The 23,529-nt window shown below is 38.2% G+C and overlaps 2 protein-coding genes across 3 annotated transcripts; both read left to right on the forward strand.

Annotated features, from left to right (window-relative positions):
* Positions 1-511: 511 nt before the first annotated feature.
* Positions 512-5,748, forward strand: LOC104429473 (short integuments 2, mitochondrial-like). 2 transcript variants are annotated; one of them, XM_039305788.1, is made up of 8 exons: positions 512-867; positions 991-1,095; positions 1,218-1,295; positions 1,498-1,639; positions 1,886-1,956; positions 2,339-2,435; positions 3,279-3,493; positions 5,234-5,748. In XM_039305788.1, the coding sequence occupies exons 1-8, from the start codon at positions 673-675 to the stop codon at positions 5,483-5,485; spliced, it is 1,155 nt and encodes a 384-aa protein (XP_039161722.1). In that variant the 5' UTR covers positions 512-672; the 3' UTR covers positions 5,486-5,748. The 2 variants fall into 2 exon arrangements, with proteins under 2 accessions (XP_039161722.1, XP_039161723.1); XM_039305789.1 differs by lacking the exon at positions 991-1,095.
* A 3,183-nt stretch (positions 5,749-8,931) lies between these two features.
* Positions 8,932-14,793, forward strand: LOC108956773 (ABC transporter G family member 15-like). Its single transcript, XM_039305787.1, has 9 exons — positions 8,932-9,189; positions 10,909-10,991; positions 11,630-12,091; positions 12,177-12,299; positions 12,398-12,529; positions 12,685-12,972; positions 13,323-13,595; positions 13,677-13,784; positions 14,523-14,793. Exons 1-9 carry the CDS (start codon positions 8,952-8,954, stop codon positions 14,754-14,756), a joined length of 1,941 nt encoding a protein of 646 aa, XP_039161721.1. The 5' UTR covers positions 8,932-8,951; the 3' UTR covers positions 14,757-14,793.
* Positions 14,794-23,529: the final 8,736 nt, after the last annotated feature.

Below are 23,529 nucleotides of genomic sequence, written 5' to 3' on the forward strand. Positions count from 1 at the left end.
AAGAAAATACCAAAAAAAAAAAAAAAAAGCAAGTCAGGGCTTGCAACCCTTGCCTCTTTGCCCCAAATCTTTGCAAGGGGCCAGTGAAGGTGAAGGAATGGTTGGCCAGGGTCGATGGGCCTTGGTTAGGGGCTCGCAACCCTTGCCAAGGGCCTACAGGCCCTATCCTAATTTTTCCGTCTTCCTTTTTTGTTTTTTTAAATTTTTCTTATTTTAGCTTAACTTAAATAAAATTTGTACTTAAAAAATAGATTTAGACCAAAATGACATAATTTTAGCTAGGTCATGTTAGCATTTTTCATTAGTGAAATTAGACAGAGTTAACGAAATGACTTTATTGCATCAATTGTAGAACTTTTATGATTCACACTCTTTAAAAATTTTAAGACGTAATTACATTTTAACGATAAGTGTTAGAACTTTTAATACACTTTATCCTTACTTCGACGATGGAACTAATTAGGCTGCTGACTAAGATCAACGGCCTAAAGCCGGTCCAATTTGCTCACTTTGGGTCCGACCGGACTCAGTCGATTCATCAGACCTAAAGTAGCCTCGTCGCCTGGTTAGCTTCCCTTCAACGAGTGCACCGGCGACCATGGCTGTCGTCAGCTCCCGCTGAGGAAGGTGTCGGTCCGGCGAAGTGAGGCAGAGAGAGAGAGAGAGAGAGAGATGGCCATCGGGAGGAGCAGCAGCAGCAGCAGCAGCGCTGCGAAGGCGGCGGTGAAGAAGGCGCTGGGGGAGATGGGCTTTAACAGCAGCGGCGGCGCCATCAACTGGTTCCCCGGCCACATGGCCGCCGCCACCCGCGCCATCCGCGACCGCCTCAAAGTCTCCGACCTCGTCATCGAAGTCCGCGACTCCCGCGTCCGTACTCTCTCTCCCCTCTCTCTCTCTTCTTCTTCTTCTTGTTCTTTTTCTTTGTTTGGTTTGAATTCTGATACTCTGTGTGCATGGAATTGGTGATTCGCCTCGCTTGTCTTCGATCAGATTCCGCTGTCGTCGGTGAACGCGGACTTGCAGCCTCACCTCTCCAAGAAGAGGCGGGTGATCGCGCTGACCAAGAAGGATTTGGCCAACCCCAACGTCATGCACGTAAAAAAAAATCCCAACTTTCGCTTTTCTCTGCTTTTCCCACTTCCGTAACGATTACCTCGATCATGCCTTTCGTGGCAACTGATCATTCGGGTTCTCGTCCCTTGGTGTTTGCCGTGCAGAAATGGACTCACTACTTCGACTCTCGGAATCAGGACTGCCTCCCCATAAATGCCCATAGCAAGAGCTCTGTTAAGAAGGTCCGTCGAAATGCGTTTGCTTTTTGATACCGGCGCCTTTAATTCAGTGCATTAACCCTTCTTAGTAAATGCTGCAAGACACTTTGTATTATATGTCTTACTGTTAGGGAATGCTGCTTCTGTCAATGCAGTAACTGCACGATTGTGCCTTTTCTCTTCTTGGAGATGTGACGCCTTGGATATTTGTAATTCTTTTCCATAGCTTCTGGATCTTGTGGAGGTTAAATTGAAGGAAGTGATTTCAAGGGAACCTACTCTCCTAGTCATGGTGGTTGGCGTTCCTAATGTGGGCAAATCAGCTCTTATTAATTCAATTCATCGAATTGCATCCTCTCGTTTTCCTGGTAAGAGTTTCCTCTTCCTCGCAATGTGTATTGGCAAGAGATACAAACCTCCTCTTTGGCAGTTGACCTCATCTGTGTAGAAAAATACTCCACACCCGATAATTTGATGGTGCAATACAATTTTCTTAACAACTAAGTATAGTGAGGTTGAGGCTTAATCAAGTACCATGGATATATCGTAATGTTACCTGGTAACTTTGCTTTATTTTCTATTGCTTTATGATGGTGGCTTTGAGTTTTTCTTAGTGCAGGAGAAGATCAAGAGAGCAACAGTGGGCCCCTTGCCTGGTGTTACGCAAGATATTGCTGGTTTCAAGGTCAAATTTTCTTCCGCTGTTATAAAAATTATGGCGGCATTCTCTCAAGCAGTCTGACTTTGCAATTTTGTGCATGAACTCAGAACTCTCTAGATTGATAGATGCATGATCTTGGCTTTGTTGATTGACTGCTTTTGTATTAACATGCAGTGAAAAGACATCGGCAAACTTTTATAATTAATCCTCAGAGACTCTTGCTTTTATATGTGCTTGAATACAATCACAGATGAACTTTCTTGCCATCTGTTAACATCCTTTCCTGTCCTTCTTTTCTCATTATAGATAGACCTAATCATAAAACTTTCCAATTTATCCAATGTTCTCTTACCTAATATAGTTGTATATAATTTAATCTTTTCTGATTTTGGACTGTGATGTACAGATCGCTCATCATCCAAGTATCTATGTTCTTGACACTCCCGGTGTACTAGTTCCTAGTATCCCAGACATAGAAACAGGATTGAAGCTAGCTCTTGCAGGTTGGCTATTGTTTCTGTTTGTGTTTTTGCACTCTCTACCTTCTATAATTTGATCATCTGCTCAATTCATTTTGCTGCAGGGCAGTCCTTTTCTAAACTACTAAACTTGTAACTTGTGATTTGGGCATCTCTCTGCTACTTCTATTCAACTTAGTCTGCCATAGTGGAGTGCACACTAGGGGAAAAGGATTGGACATTAGCCATCAACTTCTAGATGTTGTGACCTGGCAGAGCTTTGTGAAAAATCGTTCACCATTATCCAGAAGAGATTCTAAAATTTTCCAGCTTATAAATGTAGGGAAATTAGTGTATGTTAGAATGTTTCACGCATTCCTCTTTAAGTATTGAAGATGGCTGAATTACTTGAACCCAGTTTCATCATTAGGTAACCCAGTCCTGACTGTCATTTGGGTTATAGAAATGGTAGATAGATGAATCTCATCCGAGAATATGCTATGATGACTTTATTAAGCAGAGCTTGGGGCATTGGAAGTTGTCTTTTGGTCTTTGGCTTTACATAGTGCAGCCTCAATATGATTTAACTAGACGACCACATTGCTTGACAAGGGAGAAGTATAATCCATCTGGTACTTGTTTCCATGTTTTTCTTTTGATTGGTAAAAGAAGTATATCTTATATATATATATATATATTCCCTTGTCTGTTTTATTAAATTTTACCCTTGTTGGTGGAATTTGCATTTTCTTGATTGGTGAGTTGTTCACTGTTTCCTTCTTCAGTTTTGCCCTCTTTCCACATCCCTCATGCCTGGAGATATAGCTTAGTGTCAGTCCATCTTGTATCTTCTTTATAATATAACTTATGTATTAAATGTACCTGCAGGGTCTGTCAAAGACTCAGTGGTTGGTGAAGAGCGCATTGCTCAGTACTTGTTGGCAGTATTAAATACTAGAGGCACCCCCCTTCACTGGAAGCATTCAAATAACAGAAGAATGGAGGGTATTCGATATGAACCAGAAGAAAAGCATGATTACAACCTTAAAGATCTTCGGCCAAAGAAGAAGCCACCTAATGTCTCTGATGTCCTGTATATAGAGGTATTTTTTATGTACAATATGTGCCTATATATGAGGTTTATAACGCGTCATGATAAACTTATAGTATATGTTGGTAATTGATTGTATGCACCTGGAAGTTGTGGTCTTGGGTACTTAGATACTAAATTCATTTATAGTATTCCATACGTTTTCATGATAATGACCCAAAATCGTTAGCAGTCCTTGTCATTGAAAGCCCTTATAGTTTTGAGCTGCTTAATTCTTCCTGTAGATGATAGCTACAAGTTGCCTTGAAAATTGTGATCCACTTGAATTAATCTTCACTTCAAACTTGGAGTTTTGACTGGATGGATTCCGCCTTTAGATTAGAGTAAAAGCAAATCAGTGCAACCATCAGAAGAGATGATTTTTTGCAATGTGACCTTTATGTTAAACTTTGGTGATGGTTTGTAAATTTACTGACTCTTCTTTTTAGTATGAAAGTTATTAGTTCATTTATTGACATTGATCTAGAATGGTTTCCTGTGCAGCATCTTCAATTGATATGAAGGACCAAATAGACAAATGCCGTGCCCACGATATTGCTAGAAATTTTGGTCAGCAGACCATGTTGCCAAAAAAAAAAAAAAAAAAAAAAAAAAAGTACAAGTTAAGGGACTCAGTTCATAGTCCATAGTCTCTCATTTTTAATGCACATCATGTGGGAAATAGTCGGGAGGGACAGTGTAGTCTATAAATGAAAGATGCCTGTGAAGATTTGAACTTGGTACTTCAATGTTTTGAGATAGTGGAGAAAACATGTATCGATTGTAATTTCATTCGTTAGAAAGATTTAGTATAGATTTAATCCTTTAAGTTTTAGTGTGTGTACGAATTGATCCTCTAATTATTATTTAGGTCAATCAACTCCTCTAACTTTCTGGATTTGTGCTATTTTGTCTTCTAATTTCTATTTTGGGCAATTAGGTCCTCTAACTTTCTAGATTTGTGCAATCAAATCCTTCAGTCTAACTAAACCGTTAATTTAATTAATGATGTGGCATTGCATATGTGACAGAAAATTATATGTGATGCTAATTTGCTGCCAAATGAGCAGAAATAAACTGGAAAAACGAGGAAAAAAAAATCCTGATTTGACAGTATTAGTCACAGTGGGTAATCAAAACACTCGAATGCACCAAGTAAGAAAGTTAGAGGATTTGATTGCAGAAAATAAAACTTAGAGGACCATATTGCTCAAATCCAGAAAGAGGACTTGATTACACAAATAAAAGTTAGAGGATCAAATTACACAAATTTCGAAACTTAGATGACTAAATCTGTACTCAACCCCCCAAAAAAAAAAAAAAAACAGTTATGATTATGAAGGTGAAACTGCAAAGGTAGAAGGTTGTATACTAAGAGTTTGTGTTTCTAGAAGCCATTCAAAATAGATGATTTCTGAAACTGCTTTTAATGTTCATTTGAGCAGTGTTAGCTCCGTGTGTTTCTTTATAATTAAAATCCCGCAGATCATGCCTTGTAAAATTGCTGTTACTGGTCTGTTTGATGGAGTTAGTTCCTTTCCTGTTAGTGACTAACTGGTATCTTTTTGGAGCTTCAGCTTGCTTTGTGTATGGGTTTGCACCTCGTTGGTGCCTCTACAATGAAGCTTATAGTTTTTACTGATCCAAAAAGTGGATTGCAATTATCAAAAGTTGAATCTGTTTTGGTTGGGATTAGTAGGGTGATAGCTGCTTAACTACAATTTGCTCATGGATAGTCATGCATTGCTTGCAGGATATGGTGACAGAAGTTCAACGGGCATTGTATTTTTCTTTGTCTGAATTCGATGGTGATGTGGAAAATGAGAATGACTTGGAGTGCCTCATCGAGCAGCAGTTTGAGGCACTGCAAAAGGCTCTGAGGATACCCCACAAGGCATCGGAAGCTCATATTATGGTATCCAAGAAGTTTCTTACTTTGTTTAGAACAGGCAAACTCGGTCCCTTCATCCTTGATGATGTCCCTGCAGTCAATACTGCATCATGAAAAGTTCTTAGGATCTGCAGGAGTTCATTTGTATTTGAATTTATTTTGTGTAATGTGACCTGATGTGGAGTAGGTTTTTGTCTGAGTAATAGTTGGTCTCTAAAATTACCTAATAGTTGTGCCTTTGTAAGTTATTTTCAGGTTCTTCCTGTTGTAGGTCTAGTATACAAATCCATTAACTGTAAAGTTGAATCTGAAGACCCGATTGAGCATTGATTCCTTTGGTATTCTTATTTAAAATTGAAGGTTATGTTTCTGTTGCCTTGTGTTATCTTCTGGTAAATATTATGTCGGATCCTTTTGAATTTATGCTTTCCTGTGCATCCATTCCCATGGTACTTTCTGGTTCTAAGTATCACTGCGGTCAATAATTAATCAGAAATTGCAGACATTTCCAGCAGACTCATGAAAGGCCTCTTGCCTGTGAAAAAATACATGCTCGCCCGCAAGATTGTCTCGTTGTGAAAGGAGAAGTACTTGGATGAGTGCCCAACCAGTCATTTTTCTAGATGGAAGGACAAATGCCGTAAATGAAAGAAGATTCGGGCCTGAAGTATCGTGATGCTTTTAATTGCATCGACATTGCGTCGGTTGTACATGTCAAGACATGCGGCATGAGACGCAGGGTGGCATATAAATGAAAATATGATGGCAGACAATGTAATGTCCATAAATTTCTCCTTGGTTCGCATCAGATCCAAAGATTGTGAGACTCGCCTTGGCATTTGATGGTGTTAATCCGTATGGCAACCTCAGCATTAGAATGTGGCATGTGGCTGGTTATATATTTCCCATATAATTTGCCACTTTGGAAGTGGTGTGAAGTCATCGTTAAATTTGCTTTCATTATTGATTCCCGAGTCACACACTCCTCGAAGAGACATAGGGTCTACCTTCAACCGTCGATTGTCAAGTTAAAGGCATTATGAGAAGAGAGTCGAGACCTTCCGTCATGTTAAACAGCGTGATTTTCGGATGCATGTCGCAGTGCTTTGGATCATCGACGGTTTTCCTGCTTACTGTGACCTTCCTGGATGGTGTACGAAATATTACAAACTATGCCCAAAATGCAATGATAGCATCTCAGTAGGGGCAATGGTAGATGGGACTGTTTTTGTAGTTTCCCCTCCACTTTGATTGGTTTATTCCACGGTAGTGCCACTTGTTCATGTCTAAATCCTAGTCATCATTTCCATGATATGTGGAGGAAATGTTAAAGTTTTCATGACTGCTGCTGGTTATTTTGGAAACCAAATTTTACATGAAACAAAGTTTGAAGACTAAAATTTCTTGGTGAAGATGTGATAATTGGCCAAACCCAAGTAATCACTTAAAGCTAAGTTATGCTTTCGTCAGTCCCTCAACCCATGTACTTGAATAAAAGAGAAGCAAAATGAACTCCTCTTTTGTGCATCTCAAAGAATCGTGAAAGGACAGAGGAGGAGAGAGAGAGAACTACAGTCGGCAGAAACAGAAGAGGAAGAAAGGAAAAAAGGGATAAACAGAGCACGAACAAACGTTGCACGCATGCTCGGAGATCTTGACAAACCAGATTAACTCCATTTCATTTCGATCTTTGATTCACATGCAATAAATTAAACGTAGCCATGTAACCCAATGCTCGAGTCTGGTGTAGCAAAAGCCTATATCCCAAATATCCAATTATAACTGGACTTGATTCATTCAAGAGCTACAAAATAACCATTTAACAAATCACATATATATACTTTTACGAGCACAATATATATTATACCTTGTTAAAGGGTATGTATTTACATTAGTATAAGTTTAACTTAACATAACAATAACTAAGTTCATCACATATACATCATGTCCAGACTAGTTAAAACTTATTTTATTTATAAAGGATATGTTAATCTTAAACTTTTATTATAGTTTAATGTTATTATAATAAGTTAATGAAGTTATTATGTTAGTAAGTGTCCTTATAACTGATAACTTACAATTATAATAAAGTCATAACTTACTAATTTATATATATTAATGTAATAAGTTAATATATGTTATAACTTAAATAAAAAGTTAATATTATAACATATATGTTATTAACTAAATCATATGATCATGTAATCATTCTTATAATTCATTAATGGTGTTATCATTTATACCTTCCTAACAAGCAATCTGGATTAATCTATGAAGTTAAGCAGCGACGGGGGGACACCGGAACACTCTCAAGCCGCTCGCAGGTCTTCTTCTGGAGCTTTTTCTTAAAATTCTTCTTGTTTAATTTCGAAGCTATGGAAATTTTTTCCTGAAAACTTGATTGTTCGTTTGAAATTAGTTGGTTGTGAGATTGAATGCACGAGAATTTGCTGGCTGTGTTTTGCGTTGATGATTGCTCTTCCTCCGGTCCAACCATAGCCTGGACCTTCCTCACCTCGAGACCTTTGGGAAGATGTACAAGAGGAGTTGCAAAACAAAAGCGAAACGTCGGAAATATGTTAGTTGCCTTGAATAAATGAAATAACTTCCTAGTTTGATCTGCGGTTATAAGAAATCTCATATTATCTAATATTTCTTATTTATAAGAAGTTATAAAAATCCTAAATTAGTGGTTATAGACATAATTACCAAGCAATTTTGTTTTTTTTATTGATTGCTTCTTGTCGATAACATTGTTAATTAACTTCTCAAGTCTTGATGCAGCCTTTCAACAGTAAGTTTTACGTTGTGTTGCCAATGACTTCATTGGCAAGTTATCAATTATCTTCAAATTGTTGACCATTCTGTTTTATTGATGATTTCTATTTTGAACAAATCCTGCTCTTTTTGACTAGTCGGTCTTGTCGATAATAAAAAAAAAAAAAAATTGATCATTTTTTGATGTCAACAATAATGAGAATATATGCATCAATTAAATCTTAACCAAAACTAAATTATTGAAACATAGAACTCATATTATGTCATGGTTTATTTATTTCGATGTCAGTAGGATAACTAATCTTTTCTTCTGTTGTGATTAATGAAGAACAGTAACCCAAAATTTTGTCATGCAATGGGTCGGTATCTTGCGCACCTTCTCCTTAGATTAGATAAACAAATTTTACTCTTTAGTTACTCGCCGATGATGTGGGCTTGAGGGGAGAAAGATGATGCTAAAACATCACGTGAAGAGAGAGAGAGAGAGAGGGGAAAGAGAGAGTACAGAGCATGCTGGGGTTACGAGCAATCGCCATACACACGTCAGAGACTGCAGAGAACAAAGCCAAGCGACCCAAACGGCTTTCTTTGTTCTTTCTTAGTCAAAAGCCACAAGTGTACGTGTTTACGTGATCGAGGACCGAGTGCGCGCAGGTCAATGTACGTTAAACTCGCGCATGAACCCAAGGTGGTGGTCGCCAACTGCACCGCGCGCTCTCTGTGCGTCCGTGACTGTGAGTTAGAAAAGGAGACCACCTTGAGAGAGAGCGAGCCAGAGAGAGAGAGAGAGAGAGAGAGGAAAATGATGGAGGTGAGGAAGGATGTGATGGACAATGACATTGCAGAGAAAGAGAGCGACAGCGTTCGCGGCCAATCGTCCGCGTCCTACCTGGTGTGGGACGACTTGACGGTGTCGGTGTCGGCCGGTTCCAAGAGGAAACTGCTGAACCAGCTCAGTGGGTATGCTCAGACGGGTCGGATCTTGGTCGTCATGGGTCCTTCCGGTTCTGGAAAATCCACTTTCCTCGACTCATTGGCAGGTTTCTCTTCTTCTCTCTGCCAACGTTCTCGTTTTGGAACATTTTCTTTCAGCAATATATCCATTAACTTAGCCTTATATTATTGCATTTTTATCTACTGACATAGTTACTGAAAGAATAAGACCACAAGCATTGCCCATATATGAAAAATACAGCAGCTCGACATAGTCACCAAAATCATTAATAGCATTGAAGATATTGCAGAAGGCTACGATGATTACTCCTTTCCATAGCCAAATTTAGAAGTGTAGAAACGAAGTTACACATGGAGTTTAACTTTGTGACTAACCAAAGTGCAGGAAGCTGTTTATGTTCATGAATTTTGCTTAAAAACGATCGCTCCCCAAAAGCTTTCTTAACTTTTAATCCTAATTTTGCTTCAAACTCTTTTTTTGTCTAAAAAAAGAATTTCTAACTTTCACTCTAATTCCCTTGTGTCCCAAAATTATCACTAGTTTTCATTTTCCGAAATTATCAATATCTGAAGACTGCAGTTGTTCCATATGAATATGAGGGTGTTGGAGAAAACACATATTTTAGTAATGAATTTCTAATTGGCCTTGATATTGATAATTCCAAAGAAACTAGTGGTTATTTTTGGACGTGGGGCAAATTTTGAACTATGGTGAAAATCCGTGGTTCTTTTTTAGACTGAAGAAAATTTTGTGTCAATATAAGTTGGTTTTTTTTTTTTTTGAAAATTAAGACTTATATTTTGGTCAAAAAAGTTCTCTTATGCTGGCACAATTTTTTTTTTTTATTTTATGATGGCACAATTTTTTTTTTTAATCTTATAAAAATCCACAGGCTTTGAATTGGTACCCAAATCTAGCTCCTTGTCAAGTTTCCATCCAATGATGTCATTAAAGATTGGACAAGTCATTCCATTTGTACTTGGCGAGAACTTAATGAGGGTCAAATTTATGATGTTATGTGAAAGTTGGTATTTTATTGCGAGAAAAAAAGTTTGGATTAGAATTGGGCCACAAAGTAAAGTCAAGACCTATTTATAAGATAAAAATATGGGTTAGAATTGGGTTATGACCTAAAGCTAATATTATTCTATGAGAAAAAATTTGTGTCAAAATTGAAATTCAAGGTAAAGTTGATGCTTTCTAAGACTGAGCATTCTTTTTTGTAAAATCGCATACTTCTTTCCTTTCTCGACGGGGGTTGGAGTGATTCATATTTTATGGTGCAAAACTATTGTCCTAAATGTACATGCTCTAGTAAAATTACAACTTTAAAAGGGAAGCCATTGGAGTGTAAGCCCTGTTCTATTAATTCCCATACGACGTGAGGATCAAGCGAATGACTGTGAGAACCGGTCAATGCGACTTCCGGGCAAAGAGTTCAAGGAGGCTCCGCACACGTCCCTGCCTCATCGCACGTCGAGTGATGGAACTCTCGCCCTCAAAGTCGCCCTCATTTTCGAGACCGCATCTCTTCATACAATGGCCTGATAATGCCTAGGCACATCAACTTCCACTTAAAGGGACTATTTGGTTGCTTCATAGTCGACATGGGATAAGAAGAGTGTACAGAGAGAGAGAGAGAGAGAGAGAGAGAGATTTGATTGAGAGATTTCTAACGTAGCATTCCATAATTTAGGTACATAGGCACATTTACTGCATAAGTACGTATTTGACCAAGCATACGTATTTCAACCACTTAGCACCCACTTCAATCGACTACTTATTATGCTTTATTTTTCAACAGGTCGGATTTCTTCTGACATCAGAAGAGGGGGAAATATTTCCCTAAGTGGGAAAAAGATGAAGCCCATAAACCACAAAGATCTGGTAAGCACATCAAGTCATTAGGTCTAAAGTTAGCTTTTGTTGTAAATTATTTGTGGTGGACAAACTTTACACAACAGAGGAAAATAGATTATGAGACAAGTATTTTGACTCTTGCGGAAGATAATTCTCTAGGTTTATAGGATTAAAAATCCCAAGTCGGTACCCCCCTGACATATTTTTCCCAAAATAGTTTTTCGTCTTACAAATAATCCCAACTGTTCTAGCAATTAAAAGAAAACTTTAGTCTAGCAATTGTTAGATCATCTGTGGAAAAACAAGATTGCTTCCATCAGCTTAATCCACGCTTTCTGGCTTTAGTTTCAGCTTCCCGTACTAATACTGTGGCTAGTGACCTCTAAAATGAAGCATCAGCAGGCCACTCTTCTGTCAATTTTGTTTCATGAAGCATCCTTTTAGCCCACAAAAGATTAAATAATATATTGAACTTCCTCTGATTCAATCTGGCGGTTTATGTGTGTGACCGGACGACATTCTTATAATCAAAATTTGGTTGGTTTTGCCATGTTTCTCCTTTCTGAAATTTGAGCTTGCAAAATGGCAAATAAATTTCTATCTGGTGATTGATGTTTCAACCTGGGTCTCATTCTTGAATCGTCTCATTTTGTGCATTTTTTCAGTCCTATGTGACTCAAGAAAATTTTTACTTGGGCACTCTCACTGTCAAAGAGACAATAGCTTACACAGCTCATCTGAGGCTTTCTTCTGAAATGACGAAAGCCGAGATTGATGAGGTGGTAGAAACGACCATAAAGGAGATGGGACTTGAAGACTGTGCAGAGAACAAGATTGGTAACTGGCACTTGAGGGGCATAAGCAGTGGAGAAAAGAAAAGACTTAGCATCAGCCTTGAAATGGTGACAGGCCCACTGATCTTGCTCCTTGATGAGCCTACCACAGGCTTAGATAGCGCCTCGGCTTTTTTTGTCACAAGAGCTCTAAGAAATATTGCAGATGAAGGTAGAATAGTTATTTGCTCAATGCACCAGCCGAGCAGTGAAGTTTTCGATCTTTTTGATGATTTACTCCTTCTGTCGAGTGGAGAAACTGTGTTTCTGGGAGAAGCCAAAATGGCCATTGAGGTAATAAAGATCAACACTTCATTCTACCTCAAGAGGCATTTCAGCTGTTCAGAAACAAGATCATTTAATTTAACTCCTGGTGCAGTTCTTTGCAGATGCTGGATTTGCTTGTCCGAGGAGGAAAAATCCCTCTGATCACTTTCTGCAGTGTATTAGCTTGGACTTCGATTCTGTGACTGCCACTCTATTGTTTTCTCCTAGAAATTGTGTGAGTTTTAACTCGAAGACTTCTAGACTCTGCATCAGTTCTCCTGATATGTTAAGTGACTTCCGCCTATTATCTGGGCTTGCTATTTTATCTTACAGCAAAATCCGGCCTCGTCTGGTTTTTCAATGAAGATGAAGACAGCAGAGATTAAAGCCACACTCATCCAAAGTTACAAATCCTCAGAGTATTCATCCGCAGTTAGGAGGAAAATGCAAGAAATTGCAGCTACTGTAAGCACTCCAGTTCAGAAGATATATAAATACAGATCATGCTCATGCAATCATTTTTTTCATCTTTCCTACTTACCATAGTTAATGAACAATGTCTTCTGTAGCATTTTCCGGAACTGATGTTATCAAAACTGAATCTCTTCTGCTGAAAACAGAAGGATTATCAGGTCTGCCAGTTGAATAAGTATACTAATTCCAGCAAGTGGAAGCAACTCAGGATTTTGACTCATCGATCCTTCATCAACATGTATAGGGACATTGGATACTCCTGGTTGAGGATCATGTTCTACGTTTTATCATCAATAAGTACCGGAACTCTATATTTTGACATTGGATACGACAATGGGGCAATTATCAACAGAGGAAAGTGCGTTTCATTTATCTACGGCTTCATGATATGTTTATCTTGTGGTGGTGTCCCTTTCTTTGATGAAGAACTGAAGGTATAGCAAAGTGTCGAGGCTGATCTATTTTCCTCTATTATATATCAACAGTATCTTCATACATGAGGTAATGTTAAAATGATATGTTACTAGGACTAGAACTAAGTTTCATCTGGAGGGCAGACAAGCCCCACCATGTCAGGTGTGAAGTTGCATGTCGTAGCCTATCACGCTGTTAATAACATAAATCTAACTAATGAACTTTTAGTTGACGGCCTACTCCGACTCGGTCACAGAGGAATGTGAGAATTGCACAATCAGTTAGAGAGATTAAAGCAAGAATATACATTTATTACATAACAAAGGAGAAACCTTTTCAGTGGATGACATCCTTTTCTTGTCTAAATCAGGTATTTTATGCCGAGAGACTCAATGGGCATTATGGTGAGACAGTGTTCGTGCTTGCGAATTTCCTTTCTTGGCTCCCTTTCTTGGTGGCGAATTCTCTGCTTTCAGGAACAACGATATTCTACATGGTGAAGCTTCATCCAGGGTTCTCTCACTATGGTTATTTCTGCATTAATCTCTTCTGCTGCATCACCGTTATTGAGAGTTGCATGATGGTTGTGACCTCATTTGTCCCCAATGCCTTGATGGCCATAGGAACTGGAGCTGGTGTCATTGTAAGCAAATTCTATCCCCTAAGCTTTCCTTCTTGTAATTGTTATAAAGTATGTTTTCATAGCTAATTTTTATGGATTCAGGTTCTAATGATGATGGCATCACAGATTTTTAGACTTCTCCCCGATCTTCCCAAGTTCTTTTGGCAGTACCCAATGTCCTACATCAGTTTTGCCAAATGGGCAGTTGAGGTAGTTAGTGTATAGTGATTCACTATTTTCTGAAATCAAGCTTGAAAATTTATCAGCATATAATTTGCATAGAGCCATGACATGGAAAATAATCGTCTTCAGTTTCAAAAAAGCTGCCTGACTAGTAGAACTCCACCTTGAGAAATTGCTACTGCTTAGCATTGCATATTCAAACTCATTGCAGTTCAATTCTCATCTTGCACCCGCGGTACATATATGAGAAAGAAATCTCAAATCAACAGAAATTAAGATGCCTTTCATTTTGCTGTGAAGAAATGGGTTGAAATGTTGACAGTTTTGCATTCCCTTGTTCCTTTTTTCATTGTTGGCCTTCTCTTCCATATGCTAGAGATTATGTTAATCAATGTAATAGTGTCATGCTAGATAGGTTCTGTTATCAGTCTCTTTCAGATATTGATGTAAATATGGCTTCACAGAAGCTTATATATCCCTGTAGTTAATATTGCCTATTGCCCAAGCTGTCAAGAGGCGTTCATTACCATCGAAGCTTGGTGAACATCATTATTCCTAAGAAGAGACCCTGAATCCCAGCCCCATGTACCCTGGTCATCAGCTGGCTTTGCGCTTTAACAGTTCATGCATTATTCACGTAATAGTTCTGCGACTGGCCGCGGCAGTCAACAATACCAACATATGTTTTGGATCAGTGAGCAAGAGTGCTCCCAAATATCTGATGAATTAGAACTCACTCACACAAATCAATCACATGCCTTGCAGGGTCAATACAAGAATGTCATGACTGGCTGTGAGTTTGATTCAGCAGAGCCAGGAGAACCAAAACTGAAAGGCGAGACCATCCTCAAAACAACTTTCGGCATATCACCGGATCACTCCAAGTGGTGGGATGTAACCGTGCTTCTCTTTCAATTGTTTGTTTACAAACTGCTACTCTTCTTAATGCTCAGGTACAAGAAGAGAATGGCGCCCTGGTTAAATGGGCACTATTCTTAGCTTGTTTACAAACTACTACTACTTTCTTAATTTTATGCTTTGCAAGAGGTTTATAATCTACGTTTATTACGAAGAGGAAAGGGTGGATCCAGGCCGAGAAATAGGTATAAATTTCACCACATTCTCTCTAATAAAAATAAATATCCAAAGCCGAATTTGTCATTGATATTAAACTGAAATGGGGAACTGTACGTGGATCTTGTGACAACAAGGAACACATGCGTCACTTACATAACCTTGGTGGGTTAGGTGCTGATAAAGCAGGTACATTCTGGAAACATTAAGGATGCTAACTGCTATTTGGAACACTCAATCATCTGTCATGACGCCTTCCTGAATAACACTAATGATGACAACCATGTAACTGCTTATGTGTGCGTGTGATAAAGTGGTCACGATTACATCTTGTTCGAAAAACAGCCATCAACCACAAGCAATTGGAAAATTCAATACAGTGGATGATAAAATATATTGATTACAAGTGAAACATATGTCGCGCAATGAGTTACAACTTATGTCAGATATAGCTTCCGCTCATTTACAAGAAAAAAATGAAAGGTAAGTGTACACTCAGTAATTTCATGGCGAATCACCCTTTAAACAGGCTCTCTGTTTCCTTACGATGCACCAAAATTAGGAGAACGAGCTTGTCAAACCCAGGACCTCCAAATGTAGTCCTTGCCTGTGAAGCAGGCCCGGGTGGAATATTCAGATCTTTGTTTTCCCCCCAAAACGATGGGCCATATATGCAAAAGCCAAGAAAGTGTACTTGTCCCCGAATGCACAACTTTTGACGTGCCCAGGAGAAACAAACTCAAGATAAGTTTAAGATGCTCTGCAAAAAAGACGCTGGTATCCTCGTCCTTCCTACTTATTTCTTCTGTTTTTTTCCATCCGGCATTATTGCCATTGCGTGCTCTGGATGCTTTATGATTCCTTATTGTGGTTTCCACGTTCATACTTCTTTTCAGTTCCATCTTTCTCTTTTCCCCAATTCTAAGTTGGTGAAAGGTCCTCTTCCTTTTCTTTCCAGATTCATTGGATTGAATCTTAGAAAAATTTTATGCAGCCGAATCACCATCCTATTGAGGACCTTCTAATCTGCCATTAGCACTAAGAGAAGTTTCATATTCTCCTGAGTGGAGGGAGCCGTCTTGGTTCTTCAATCTTTTTTCATATCCTCATCCCCGGAGATCTTTCTGACTTGCAGAAGCTTCCTTGTTTGCTATGCCGACTTCATTGGAGGTTTTTTTTTGTCGATTCCGAAAGGTAAAACATGACAGCAAAACCACAAGAATGATTGTGACCTGTATAATCGTACTTTTCTTGGGTAGCAAGCTGAATGACAGCAGGACCCCACTTCCTAATCATTATCTCAAGAATGATTGTGACCTGCATATACAGTGATAATGGAAATTCATTTGCAAAAAGGAGGCGAGCTTGCAAAAAGGTAGGCCATGCCTATGATATGGAAAGGATGCATGCATGGAATTATCAATCAAAACATCTCAGTAAACTCCCAGTATAATTTCAAGATCATGCCTATGATCTGAAGTAATGTCATTTTTAACCTAAAAGAAGACCGATGAAGACAAATATACCTGAACACTACTCTCGCAATACTCCTCATCAATCAACATGGAGTAATACCAATGGTAGTAGTACATAAAATATGCTTCTCTCTCGTTTACTACCTTGGTCAACATGTCGCTTGGATTCTTCAAGCCATCAATCTTTTATAACTTTAACTCATTATCTTTCAATGCTGATCTAATAAAGTGACAACGCTTCTTGACATGTCTAGTCCTTGAGTGATAAGCTGCATTCTTTGCTAAGTGCACTGCACTTTGACTATCTCTCCATAGTATATTGATTGATTGTTTTCGATGTAGCTCTTCCATATAATCTTGTAACCATATGATTTCCTTGGAGGCTTCTGTGATCGCCACATATTATGTCTCTGTCGTCGATAAAGTCACTACTTTTTGTAGTTGAGATGCCTAACTCATTACTGTACCTGCAACTGTAAAGACATATCCAATGGTACTCTTACCACTATCTCGATCACCCAAATGATCTGCATCTACATAACCCTGCAACTCTAAAGATGTACTACCATAACAAAGTGAGTAATTGGAAGTACCTACTAGATATCTCAATATTAATTTCACTACATTCCAATGCTCTTTGCCTGGGTTATGCATATATTGACTCATAACTCCCATTGCCTATGCAATGTCTGGTCTCGTGCTCACCATGGCATACATCAAGCTCCCCACTGCTGATACATATAGAACTACCGTCATCTCATTTTTCAAAGCTTGAGTGTTTGGATATATAACCTTGGAAAGTTTGAAGTGACTCGTTAGAGGAGTTGCAACCGGTTTTGCCTTGTCCATGTTAAATATCTTTAACACCTTATTCACATAGTCTTTCTAGGACAACCATAATTTCTTATTTTTCCCTTCCCTAATGATTTTCATGCCTAAAATATTTTTGGCCTCTCCCAAGTCTTTTATAGCAAGCCGTGATGATAATATCTTCTTCACTTCTACGATTCTCTTCATATTAGAACTAGCCACCAGCATGTCATCCACATATAAAGAGAGATACACAATGTCACCATCATCATACTTGCGAAAATAAACATAGTAATCAGACTCATAGTGTGCAAATCTTTTTTCTTTCATAAAACCATCAAATTTAAGGTACCATTGCCGTGGAGCTTGTTTCAAGCCATACAAGCTTTTCTTCAAGCGACATATCATTTGCTCATTACCTTTGACTTCAAAACCCTTAGGTTGTACAATGTATAGTTCTTCATCTAAGTCACCGTGTAAAAACGCTATTTTTATGTCTAACTGCTCAAGATGAAGATCCTCTACTGCAACTATACTTAGTAGAACTCTAATTGATGTCATTTTCACTACAGGTGAAAATATCTCGAATTAATCGATCCCTTCTTTTTGAGGGAAGCCCTTAACTACAAGTCTCGCATTGTATCCAATACTACCATCTTTTTCATTCTTAATCTTGTACACCCATTTGTTTAATAAATTTTTTTTACTTGTGGGAAACTTGGTCAACTTTCAAGTTTTGTTCTGAAGTAACGAAATCATCTCGTTTTTTTATAGCACACTCCCATTGCAAGTGAGACGTGTCTACCTTTGCCTCATTGTAAGTCTTCGGTTCCCCTGAATATGTATATAAGATATGGCTCAAAATAGTATTAGCTGATGGATCAAAAATTACCTTTGGCTTTCTCACAAGCGTAGACCTCCTCACACAGGTACTTTAGGGTCGTTAGTTTGCTCCAAATCACTGCGTTCCTCTTGACCTACCTCTTCATTGATAATAGGCTCATTTTGAACCTCTTTTTCAAGTGCACTTTGATCTACTGGAAATGTCTTCACGGGTATTGTGTCTAATTCAACATATTTTGGTTGTACTACCATCTCATGCTCTGTTTGACGATCCTCGTACATCTTTTCTACATGGAATACCACATTTCGACTGCAGATGACTTTGTTATTCTCATAATCCCAAAGCCTATAGCCATACTCATCGCCATCGTATCCGATAAAGATGCACTTCTAGGACTTAGCATTTAGTTTTTTCCTATCCTCACTGTCAATTAAAGCATATGCAATACAATCAAACACCTTTAGATGTGAATAATTAATCTTTTTACCTGATCACCATTCTTGTGGTATTTCTCCATCCAACGCACTAGATTGACTTCTGTTGATAAGATAAACAGTTGCATCAACTATGGTAGTCGATAAGTGTAGCAAGAGACCTACATGTAGCCTCATGCATCTCGCACGCTCTAGAATAGTCTTGTTTATCCTTTCAGCTACACCATTCTCTTGAAGAGTTCTAGGAACAGTCTTTAACCCATGTATACTCTCTCGACTCAAATATTCTGCAAGTTCCTTACTCATGTATTCACCACCATCATCAGACTTCAGAGCTTTAATCTAATAACTTGTCTATTTTTCTACCATGGTCTTCCACATTCTAAACATCCCGAATACTTCTGATTTTTCTCTAAGAGCATAAACCCAAGTCTTCCTTGTTGCATCATCAATGAAGGTGACAAAATATCTCTTACCACCATAAGGGAGTTCCTGAGCAGGTCCCCATACATCGGTATGAACCAACTCTAACTCCTGGCCTTTATTTTGTCACCCATTCAATTGAAAATTAACAACTTTATGTTTTCCATAAATGCAACTTTTATAAAAATCTAACTCAAATTTTTGCAAACCTAAAAGTAATTTCCTCAAGTGTAATTGCTTTACACATTTTTCACCAAGATGTCCCAAACGATAATGCCAAATAGTAGACAAATTATTTGTAGTCATTGTAGTTGCAACCATATCACTGATATTGTCTCCTTGGAGAAGGTAAAGTGTACTTGTACGCTTTCTCTTTGCTACTACTCTTGCCCCTGAGGTTATCTTCCACTCTTCGCATCCAAAGGTTATTACCAAGCCTTCTTGGTCAAGTTTACTAGTTGAAATCGGATTTTTCTTAATTTCGGAATGTCTAGTTTCATGCAAAACTAGACGTCCTCCACCTGAGATGTTCAAAGTCACAGTTCATTTTCCAACAATGGGACACATGTGGCCGTTTCCCACAATCACTTAACTGAAATCTCCACTGGCATAATCATCAAATATGTCTCTTTGCGAGGTGCAATGAAAAGAAGCACTAGAATCAATAAACCATTTATTTGTCATCAAGTGAAACCCTGCAGACAAACACAAGTTATCTGGCAAAGATTCATCACTAACTACATTAGCTCCTTGATTCTCATCTTGCTGCTTCTTTTTGTAGGCTTCACACTAAAACCTTCGGTGTCTAGTTTTGTGACAAAACCAACACTCATCTTTTGCAACCTGTCTCTTATCCCTTGATTGTGATCTGCCACGCTCGCTGAATTTTCCTCTACTTTTACTTCTTCCACGGTTCTCCACTGCGAGTGCCGTTGAAGATGTAGATGCATAAAAATTATCTCCACCTGAGACTTTCCTTCACATCTCTTCATCCATGACACTACTCATAGCATCATCAAGAGTTAAATCATCCTTCACGGTACTTGAAATTCCTTACACTGTGGTATTGTAGCTTTCTAGAAGAGAACATAAAAATAATAAAGCTTCAAGCTTCTTATCTAAATTTATGCTTGCGGATTCCAATTGACCCATGACTTGCGTGAAACTATTAATATGCTCTGCCATAGAACCTCTATCAGATAACTTCATATTAACCAGTTTCTTCAGCAAAAATACCTGATTTGATGTGGATGGCTTCTTATAAATATTCGTTAGAATATCTATGGCTTCTTTTGCAGTTTTTGCTTTCGCGATGTGGTACTTTGTCTTTTTCGTCAACCCTAGATGAATCGCACCTAATGCCTTTCGATCAAGAATTTTCCATCCGGCTTCTGCTGTCGGATCCACTTCCGCCATCTTGGGTTTCCAACTCTCAAGTGGTGTATAAAGATCTTTTGATAAAGATAATCTTCGATTTGTAGTTTCCACCATCAGAAATCTTGCCCATTGAACTTATTGATTCTGATTTTATCTTCTGCCATCCTATTTGCTTTCAATCAAACATCAGCGAAAATCCTCGATGTTCTTGATTAGCCAATCCAAGCTCGATACCAGTTGTTACAAAATCGCACGTCGATTCCTGAAAAAATAACGCTTGCAAACAATTTACCAAGCATAATATAATAATAAAAGAACATAATTAGAAGAACACGCCATAAAATTTGTTAACGAAATTCACCCAAACCTAGGCTATGCCTCTGCGAAGAGGCACTTTGCAAATCCACTAGACTTTGAAAAAAGTTGGAATACAACGATGATCTTCTCTCAAGATCAGGGCACAAAGAGATTAAGAACCCTCGTAAAGAAAAAACTCACTTCTTTCTTCTCTATTTTTCTTGCCTCTCGATTTTCTTTTTTAGCGTCTTGATGGCCAGCGTCTTGTCATCGCTAATATAAAGGTATCACTTTTAACCTAAAAGGAAATCTGATAGAAAAGACAAAAAATCCCTTTAAAATATTTGGCTTCATCTATAACACGATGACCATGAAATAACACCATCAATTATGTCGGAAAGTAAACTTTGGGTCTTCATTTTGTAAGCAAGACACTAATACTTTCACAAAACCTAGAACAACCTGCAAAATGTGTACGGAATAACTCTTAAGCCATGCCAATTGGGGGCAAGAATCTATTTCGGTAATCATATACTCACTTTTATCACTTCCACCGCTTTGCTTTGCAGCAAAGAAAGAACAGGAGGAGTAAGATCAGGAATTGATAGACAAATATCTGTATCCTTGTAAACTAGTATGGACGATGCAGAAAGATCTTCATGCAACGGCACTACGTGTTATTCACCAAGCACTCTTGGAAACTGTATTTTGCAGATTAATGGGAAGGGGAGTGAAGACTGCAAAGAAGACTTGGGAGATACCAAGAGAAAATTTCCAAGGAATAGAAAAGGTATGCACTAATTAGCTTCAAACTCTATGAAGAGAATTCAAGAATTACAAAATGAAAAGTTACGAGACCGTTTGAGAATATTGTGGAAAATTAAAAGAACTAGTTAATCAAATGAGAGCATATGGAGATGAAATCACTGATCAAAGGGTTGTAGAAAAAAATATTGGTGTCACCTACTAGGAAATACAATCCTATTGTCCCAACTATAGAAGGAACAAAGGATTTAACAACCTGTTAGTGAGTGAATTGATTGGCTCTCTAGAAGCACATGAAAAAAGGCTAATGGCACAAGATGACGATTCAATTGAAAGCACCTTTCAGTCTAAAATAAACATGCGGTCTCATCAATCTAAAAATGATGGAAGGAGCTCATGGAAAAATAAAGGAGGAGGAGAAACTACACAAAAGGAAAAATATCCAGTAAAATTTGCAAGCGAAACAATTGTTTGGAGAAAGATCGCTAATCTTGGAAAAAACCACAATGCTACTCTTGTAAAAGATATGGCCACATAGAAAAAGATTGTCACTCAAAAACAAATTATTGAGCGAATCTTATGGAAGAAAAATAAAGTGTAGATAATACATTCTATGTAGGCTGAGCGGCAAATGATGAGAAACATGATACACAGTATATTGATAGTGGGTGTAGCAATCATATGATGGGGGATGAATCCATATTGGTGAAATCTCAAGTGAAATTGGGCAACAACGAGTTAGTCAATGTAGTGGGAAAAGGCACTATCACTGTTGAAACATACAAAGCCCAAAATATATTCACAATGTATATTTAGTCCCTACTCTTGCACAATCTATTGAGCATGGGCTAGTGGGAAAAGGCACTATCGCTGTTGAAACATATAAAGCCCAAAATATATTCACAATGTAGTATCCCTAGTCTTGGACAATCTACTGAGCATGGGCCAAATGATACAAAGTGGGTATTACTTTAGAGGAGATGCTTGCATTATCTATGATAAATATAAACATATTATTGCTTATGTTAAAATGGAGAATATGAACTTTCCTATTTGATGGAAATATGTAAAAAATATTGTCATGAAAGCTCAACTTGATGATTCATGATTATTGCACCAAAGATTTGGCCACTTCAACTTTGCTAGGTTAAAATTTCTCCACTAGAAATATATGATGGGAGATTTTTCAGCCATTTTAGGAATTTCAGACGTTTGGGAACGCTGCCTCCTTGCAACAAAGATAGTTCTTATCATCTAAAGGCGCATGGAGAACTAAAAATTCACTGGGATTAGCTCATACGGATATATGTGGTTTAATGAAGATGCCCACACCCAATCAATATAAATCCTAATCATTGATGACGACACTCTTGCATTTTTCGAGAAAGATTAGAGGTTTTCTCTATTTTCTAGAAATTCAAAAACCACGTTGAGAATCAAAGTTCTAAGGAGCGACAAAGGCACGGAATACAACTCAAGAGAGTATCATAAAATTTGTCAAGATGAAGGAGTTCATTATCAACAAATAGTTGGCTAAGCCCTATAGCAAAATTGAGTTGCAAAAAGGAAGATTCACATGATCTCTCATGTTCATGGAAATATCATTTGCTAATTAGGTAACCTTCTTAACCGATTTGGTCCATCGCAAACAGCAGATGAAGATATGAGTTACTAGAGACAACCCAAACATGTCGACTATGGATTAGTTCATGTCGGTGTATCGTTATTTCAAATCATCCTTAGTTCAAGAGGACATCGGATTTCTTTATATGTTAAATGCAAATATTTAAATCAATCGAAGCCGAGGCACGTGCCGATGATGCATCAGCATGGCGGAGTTAATGTCCCCATACAGCAAACAAAATGAAAGTGGTGAACTCCATGATATGACCTAGCGCATGACTTTGAATTACAAAGATCTTTTCTAGTGCAACTCTGAGACGATGGGATTGCTCCAAGGATGGAAAGGAGAGGAGATATGAGCCTTTCCAAAAGTCGCTTGAAAGAACTCCACTTGAAGACAATAATAATAGGAACACCACTTGAAAAGTGGGGTACGGATTCCCAAAAAATGACGTGTATATCGATTGTCGTTAACCGTGCTCGTGGTTAGCTCTCCACGGGCCTCCAGTTGATAAGGACTACCTTTGTTATTTTTCAAGAAGGCAGTCTTCACAAGCATTTGAAAATTCTCAAATGGCTAGAAATTCTCTCAATCATATATTTCTGAAGAAATTTTAAGGCAGCAAAATTGAAGTGGCCAAATCTTTGAG

This window comes from Eucalyptus grandis, chromosome 11 (genome assembly GCF_016545825.1).
Source record: "Eucalyptus grandis isolate ANBG69807.140 chromosome 11, ASM1654582v1, whole genome shotgun sequence".
Taxonomy (NCBI): Eukaryota; Viridiplantae; Streptophyta; class Magnoliopsida; order Myrtales; family Myrtaceae; genus Eucalyptus; species Eucalyptus grandis.